The 8,131-nt window shown below is 41.5% G+C and overlaps 1 protein-coding gene across 1 annotated transcript; it reads right to left on the bottom strand.

Annotated features, from left to right (window-relative positions):
• Window positions 1–984: 984 nt before the first annotated feature.
• Window positions 985–3,710, bottom strand: LOC147603387 (polyphenol oxidase I, chloroplastic-like). Its single transcript, XM_086796758.1, has 2 exons — window positions 2,639–3,710; window positions 985–2,086 (listed from the first exon to the last, which is right to left on the bottom strand). The coding sequence occupies exons 1-2, from the start codon at window positions 3,685–3,687 to the stop codon at window positions 1,219–1,221; spliced, it is 1,917 nt and encodes a 638-aa protein (XP_086652884.1). The 5' UTR covers window positions 3,688–3,710; the 3' UTR covers window positions 985–1,218.
• Window positions 3,711–8,131: the final 4,421 nt, after the last annotated feature.

Here is an 8,131-nt window from a genome sequence, read left to right as displayed (position 1 = left end):
GAGGCAGTAGTGATGCCAAGGGAAGATGTAGAAGTGAATTTGGAGCTCACTGAATGCATGAGATGAGTATTTACACAATCTCCCTCTCTCCCTCCCTCCCTTGACCTCCTCTTACAAGCATACTTAATGTTGAGTTTCACCTTCTAGTAGGCAATGGATGCTCACATGCTACAAGATGGTCACTACTGTAGCCTGTGAGCATCTTTCTAGTGTGAGCATCTTTCTAGTGTTGTTGTATCACTAGAATAATCCATGATATAAACATTGCAATGCAGTGTGTGCACATCAACGTTTTGAGATCGGACAATTTTTACCTTTTGTACACACCATAGTCTCGATATTGTAATTGCATATTAGAATATTCTAGAGAGTGCATGCCACATATTATTCATAATGGTAGATGATCCTATCTATGAGATCAATGTGACATTTTGTTTACTCAATTACTTAGGGGAAATCCTTACGAGGTTATATTTAAATAGATTTAGTGGAAGCTTAGGAGTCTATTTTTAATTTTATGTTTCATTAGATGGCTACTTCTTATCAGAGATGATTCACGCCACTTCTTACTATATATAAAAGAGGAGTCTATTTTTAATTTTATGTTTCATTAGATGGCTACTTCTTATCAGAGATGGTTCATGCCACTTCTTACTATATATAAAAGAGGACTCATCTCTGTTCATGTGTCTATGTATGCCAAGCACCCATCAGTCTTGATGTGTCTATGTATGCCAAGTTTGGTGCTGTTTAAAGAAAACGAAGTGCTTGAGGATCTCCCTTTGTGGATATATATGCAAAGCATAGTGCCTTGATATACAAGTATGCGTCTCAATATTAAAATTGCATTGAATTAATTTTATTTTATTTTTGTCCTTACAAAAAAATGTAAATCTAGTCAAAATAACTCATGCAAGTGGAAGGAATGGGAACCTCATTTGGATTTTCAAGCATGCTAGGAAGCCCCCACTCAAACCAACAACGTTCACTCAAAACATAATCTATATACTATTTGTCAAAGAGTAATTATACTGTAATTATTTAGTGATCGGCAACATGGCCCAGCAGCCAAGTTTAAAACCCGGCAATATGCTTACCATGTCACCAATCGAGGACCACAAGGAAAACAAAAGCGTACAATATAAAGCATACTAAAGATCCGTAAGCACTGCCTCTTCCCAAGACATTCACAGCAGAACGCTGTAGGTAGGCCGAGCTCTAAACATATACGATCTTAAAGCCTGCTATGGTCACGGGAGTGGCGCTGGTAGCTGACACTTTCACTACGACGGTGACAGTTATCTTCTCCTGATCTTCGATGCCAAGCTTCGTGATGTTGTCGCTGATGCTGAACTTCACATTGATTCTGCTCTTCGACATGTCCATCCCGATGTGGGGCACATTCGCATAAGAGCCCACATACTCAGCACAATCCAGAGAAGTTGTAGAGTCTGCATCCGGCAGGTTAATGAAAACTGCCAAGTGGGTTGCTGAGGTCTTGGGCACCTGCACGTCTTGCAGAACCAGCACCTCTTCCACTTGGGACTCACTAAGCCCCTTGGATTTAGCATACTCTGCTAGATTAGTAGGGCGTGTTACGAGGGAGGAGAGCGTGGTAGTGAGATCTTGAGCTTTTTTACCTTCGGCAGCAGACCCCACTTCAGCAAGCTTGTCCTTGCCTTTTGGAACAACCCCTTTCACCTTAAGGAGGGGCTTGGGCTCAAGCTTGAGCCAAAGCTTGTCGCCTGGGGCTTCCTCATAAGTGACCCCTAGCTGCTTTTTAGTATCCAGGCAGTCTTTCACATACACTTGCACCAGCTCTGACTTCTCATTGTAAAACACAAATGAGGAGTTGAGGAAGTCGGAGTCTGTGTAAAGATCTTTGCGACGATTCGGCAGTGCATCCCACACGGTCCACATCCGATCAACATTTGCATGATGGCTATAGAACAAGGGGTCCCTCCCAGCAGAATAGAAGTTGCCCATGTCCTCCCCGTAGGTTTGCCTAGGATCACCACTCCATATATGGATGGCCGTGTGGGGGCTTAGCTCCAATGTACCTCCGGAAGATTCATCGTTGAAATCCCTGGAAAATTACACTAAAATTAGGAAAATACATACGTTCATCAGAATGCACACGCTACTTATAATTCACTAGCTCGTGTCATGATTCTGAGTTTAGTCTAATTTCGCGAGCATTTCCACACAGATTGATATCCACCTTTAACGCGCTCACACAAACACATACTACGTCTACACTACAAAGTAGTACAAACACGAAGTTCCTTTTCCTTTTGATTTTTAGTATTTTGGCAGAGGGCCTGTTCGCATCAAGTTAAAAGAAAGTTGGAGCACATCTGCTCGAATCGCCTCGCGACGCCACCGGGCTGCTCAATTTAGAAAAACTACCTTCAAACTAGTGACTAGTCAAACCTCAAGACCAGACTTTAAGCCTTATGGGTGCAGATCAGAGGTTCTTCACGTGTTCACACTGTACTGTACTTAAGTTACTACAATACAGGGCCCCGGCTACAGCTCTTAATTAAGACGACGAGCATCACCTCCAGGCAACTACAGTCTACGATTGGTAGGTTTACTTCATGTCTAGCGGCTAATTAACGAGGCGCTGATTGCTTACCCGAAGAGGGGGGCTGCTCCCATGAAGAGGGTGGCCGTGGTGGGTTTGACGGTTGACTGGTACATGACACTGAGATTGTCGGCGATGATTTGGCTGTCGGTGAGGTTAGCAGAGGTGTCGGAGACGCTGAGGGTGTTGATGGAGGGGGGCAAGTGGTTCTGGTTGCGCTTCTCGTCGTAGAGGGCAGGATAGGTCTGGGCTTGGGTGAACAGTGCAGGCATGACGTTACCGCCAAACTTCTGGTCGTCCCAGTTCCAGAAAGGGAGGGCAAAGGACGGGTCATTGATGAGGCTGGCTAGAATCTTCTCGTGGAAGTAGAGGTAGTAGCGATGCCACGGGAAGAAGATGTAGGAGAAGTGTATTTGGAGCTCGGCGCTGCTGTTCTGCGGGGACGGATACGCCCCATTGCAAAACGCACAGTGCACGTCGGCCTGCTGCTTGAAGCTGCGCGGATCAGTATCCGGCAACGCTCTCATCAGCTCATAAGCCTTGTTGTATTTCGCAATATAGGCAGCGTCCACCTTGTTCGCCGGTTTCCTTACCTTGAGCACTGAGCCCGGACTCGGCGTGAACACCTTCGGCGCACTCGCCGACTCCGGCAAGCAGCACGTCACGGTCGTTCCGCTCGTTGTGCTCACCGTCGCCGGCTGACATTTCGCGAGATCCGGCGGCGTCACCGGCACTCCCACTGCCGGGTAACTCAGCAACGTCGACACCCCCGCTACTGATGCAGCTAGCAACTCTCGTCTCTCCAGATTAAGTGATCCATCCTCCCTACGTCCGTCTCTCACATCAACTCTACTACCCTTGTTAACCTCAGATTCCTTATACCCTTCTGCTCTCCATATTAAACGCGTTCTCGAGCCTAGGCCGGCACTATCACGGACCCCCCTAAGAGGGCAACGCAGCTTGAGAAACGGCGACTCACCCACACAAAGGCGAGACTGGCTGGATGAATGCAAGGTGAATGCATGAGCTGAAGCTAACGAAGCCATGGCTACGAATCTCAGTGAACACAAGCTGCCCCTCCCTCGAGTATTTATAGGCATACTTGATGTTGGGTGCCCATGATAGCCAAGAAAACATAGAGAGACCATCTACTTGAGCATGACGTAAGCATAGCACCTGTATTCATTATCGTTCATCTTTTCTTGATAAATGCATTAAAAAAAATATTTTTTTTTCGAAGGTACACGAAGTTTTAGAAATACACACACCCAGCCTCCATGAGGTGGAGGCGGCCGTGTCGGGATGAGGGCTGGCGAACCCATCGTACATGCTTATAATCAACCCATCAAGGGTAGGTACCTAACAAGGCCCCCAAGACTTGAACACAAGACCTTGGGAGTAGAGACCGACGCTCTACCAGATGAGCTAGCACTCGTTGGTATTATGCATAATTTTTCACTAAATTGTCGAAACATTTCTACATAGCATCGTAGAAGATGTTGTATAGCATGATATGACCCACTAAGAAAGGGTACAAACATTATAACTCGCAAGCTCGTGAAGCTCTTGAACGTCAGGCCATCCAAAAGCCTAGATTCCCTTTGTAAGCTTATATCCGTAGTACATAGTACATACTCAAGTTCTAGTTGCATAAACACCTTATAATCTTTTTTTGGGGAAATAAAGTTATATTTATATTAGTATGCTATCCATCTACATGTAAAACATTCATCCTTTTACACATACCAAAGGAACAGTTCAATTCTCAACAAAAAAAGGGAACATAGCACCCCGATACTCTTCTCATGTTGCATCAATATCCCTAGCCTACAACACTAGTAGAGCTCTTTATTATTTAGCAGCTGAGGTACTATAATAGATGGGATCAGTCATCTTTTGTGTGGGATGATGAGAGGTGGGACCAGATTTGTGGGCTGCTAAATAGGACACCTTATAATCTTTTATCGCTTACTCATATTGAACTAAGAGGTACTTACCAAATATGGCTTTGCATCGAGACATCTTGATACACAAGAGTAGGTTGTAAAATCATGTAGAACAAGCTAAGAGGTGAATACTTTGAGTTTTCAATGTTGTACACATGAAAGTTATAAAGCATGCCCAAGCTAATAGACATAGCTATAATTATCTCAATATTCTTAATTATCTATCAAAATATTTGCTATTATGAACTTTTCAGGATACATTGTAGGCTTAAAGTTATAAGATGTTGAAACGCATCTTTGTACTTCTCATGTTTATAGTTCAGGGGTAACTTGTAAATATGTAAGCCTATCACGTGGGTTCAACAAAAGAGATTTTTTAATCCTTTTTTTACACATTTTTTACATATAGAAAGGTACCATTTAAAGGAGAGATTTACATATTGAATAGGAAAAGGGTGTATTTTATTCATGAAAAAATTACAAATAAGGGTTTTTTAATTAGGCCTTGAACGCACGTGATATAGAGGGTTTACATGTAGTGACCCCTCCACCCAAGACTGCAATAAACCCCCCATCGGGCTCCCACCTCCTAATACTACCCTCCCTTAGATACTGCAGCAACCCCCCACTAAGCTCCTAGCTCCGAGTGTGCTACCCCCCAAAAATAACAACCGAGGAGATAAATATGACAAGGTGCAACTCTAGCCTATATAGATATGGCTCTTCGACTTTCCATGTTTATGCATATGGGATAATCTAGCACACATTCTAGTCATTTCATGCTTGAATTGCAATTTGCCTCTACCAGACCCATAGGCCTTTTTCTGAGTGTGTTGGGAAAGTTGGTTCCTAGGCTTAATTTTGGAAAACTACCTTGACATCAGTGAAAGAAAAACTACTTTAAGATTAGCTAAGCCTCAACTAACCCTCCTTGAAGTATGTGAGACTATAGTTAGAAGTACTTAATTAAGTCCATAACCAACAAATTAGTATCTTGAGGTCTTCTAGGCAATACTTATGTTTTCTTAGTGTACTCTATAATTATTATTGCACCTGATGTGTATACATAAAATCCACTATAGTATACAATACTACCAGTGCCTAGTGCCCTCAGGATTCTAGAAAATCTAGGTTTAACTTAGCCAAGAACTTGTTCAATTTATAAAAAAACCTCCTCAAGCTTATCAAGTTTAAGTTATATTGTGAAGAAAATGCTCGTTCAATTTCCTCTTCATTTCAGGGCCAAAAGGATTGATATAAGGCTCTTTAAAAAAAAAATCTCCCAGCACTGAGTCAGCGCTCGAAAAAAAAACGATATTCTAGTGTATTTGTGCTGATGAGAATTAAAAAGTCGGGTGAGACTTTAAACTGCCATTGTTTTAAAGATTATTTCTTATATAGTTTAGTTATAAAACCGGCATATTGTAGAGATTTCGGAAACAAGGATCTGCCGTTGTTTTAAAGATTATTTCTTATATAGTTTAGTTATAAAACCGGCATATTGTAGAGATTTCGGAAACAAGGATCAATTTAGAAGTTGTCTTTATTTTGATTGCTTTACTTTTTCGAGGGGCTGAGTGCGCTTCTAGCTGGAATTTGAACATGCACGTGCTATGTAAGGCAGAGTCTACTACAATAGTAGTACTCGTACGAGCAGCAGTTAGCCAGGAATTAAACATGCACGTGCTGTGTAACGTAAATTCTACTACAATACTAATATTACATAATACAGTAGGGGCTAGCACTTCCTCAAGAAATTGAACATAGCTGGATTTAGACTTCTCCGTTTTCTGTAATCTCTTTTTATTATATAATATAGAGTTTTAAATATTACTCAAGAAATTGCACATCTCTGGGCGACTTAGGGGCCTGTTCTCGCGGGGTACTGGTGATTATCTACTGGTGGAAATATAGACGATGTAAAATTATAATTTGGATTTTTTAAATTTCAATCGAAAAGAATGCACTAAATAGAATGGGGTAGATTCTAGAATGCTTAAATGTAGAATCTTGAGGAGGGTCGCCTACTGCGACTTTTGCACCCCACTAGGTTCGTGAAGGGGTGCCGTGCCGGGCCCGGCCACGGCCTGGTGGACTGTGATTTCTGCATATACTACAGACGGGACTGTACGAGTACTGCCCTTTGAAAGAAGTCAAATTAAAGACGGGACATCACCGCGCGCCTAAGCCCTGCAGCCTACAGGGTTGCTTGTTCTCGTGCCATTTAAATATTAACTATGTAATTATTCTATTAAAGCCGTCAAACGTGCATTAACTCCTATTTGTTTTACGTGCATTAACTCCTATTTGTTGAAGTTTGAACTCCTATTTGTTGATGCGGGGACCGGAGTCCGGACCCGGGCCCGTCAACACGGGCATTAATTTCTACCAAAGCCTTACGAAAGCCTGACCCGACACCCAACTCCAGCCCGTCTCACAATCATCCCTGCGTCCCAGTATAGTTGCTTTTTTTTAAACCCGTTTTTTTAGCATTTTGGTCGTTCAATACTCTCAACATTTTAAAATGACCATCAAAAATTACATTAAAATGACCATGTGCTCCAAGCTTGTCATTTTAATGTAATTTTTGATGTTCAACCATGTGCTCCAAGCTTGTCATTTCAACATTTTAAAATGACCATCAAAAATTACATTTTACCAAGCTTGTCAATTCTGAAGGGCCATAAAAAATCAACCATGTGCTCCAAGGTACTACACTTTACAAAAAAAGTATGTATACCTTGAGATTAAATTCTCAAGGTCAAGGTTGCCCCCATCAAAAATCAAGCGCCTTCGGGGTACTACACTCTTCAAAAAAATATATACCACCGAAAATAAAAGTGCAATTACAACTTCCTGTAATATAAAATAAAAGAGAATCTAATGATGTCATGTTTTAACACTAGTGAGTTGCGGCTACATGTGTCAAAAAATGTCACTTCAAATTCTCTTGGGATGCTATCAAATCATCATGAACTAAATCTTAATCTTAAATCCATTTAAAAAATATGCATGTATAAGATATTTGTAGTTTCATTCAAGGTTACTGTTTTACGTGCGTCATGCTCGTTTTTAGGTATCTCGGTTGTAAAATACAACCACTTATTTTGAGAAATCGTTAAAAAATAAAGTAAATTAAGAAAAATGGATATTATTTTGAAGGACGACCCAACCCATCATGTTTCATTTAATACAAAGTGCGTGTGCTCTAAAAAACATGGTACCGTAAAAAATTCTTATGGGATCCTTTCAAATCATCATTCAAATCCTAAAGTAAGCTTTTCTAACAAAAACACCAATAACTAATTGATGTACTACATACTAGTCTCCCACTCGTCCTCCGGACGGGGAGGAATGCATACCATGAAGGCAGGCCTTAATTTGTAGCCCATCGAATACTTGTGTTGCCATTTGCAAGCATCATTCATTTGATATGCATGTATGTCCACCAAAGCATTTCCCAAGAACCCTTGATAAACAATTGCATCAGGAATTTGTTTTTCTTTGTCACTTGCTCCTCTACCACCCACATGCCTAAGATGCAAGTGAAGTCAAATATATGTATGTCATCTTGACTCTCAAGCACAAGCTCATTATG

The sequence above is a fragment of the Cibotium barometz genome, chromosome 64 (genome assembly GCF_041138505.1).
Source record: "Cibotium barometz isolate CiBa-2024 chromosome 64, ASM4113850v1, whole genome shotgun sequence".
Classification (NCBI taxonomy): domain Eukaryota; kingdom Viridiplantae; phylum Streptophyta; class Polypodiopsida; order Cyatheales; family Cibotiaceae; genus Cibotium; species Cibotium barometz.
The sequence above is the reverse complement of the archived record's forward strand: the minus strand, read 5'-3'. Positions and strand labels throughout refer to the sequence as shown.

Excerpts from the sequence above, each read along its gene's own strand:
- LOC147603387 (XM_086796758.1), bottom strand. The coding sequence starts at position 3,687 with ATGCCTATAAATACTCGAGGGAGGGGCAGCTTGTGTTCACTGAGATTC. Across the intron at positions 2,087-2,638 it reads GGAGCAGCCCCCCTCTTCGG|GGATTTCAACGATGAATCTT; the intron begins GTAAGCAATCAG and ends GTAATTTTCCAG.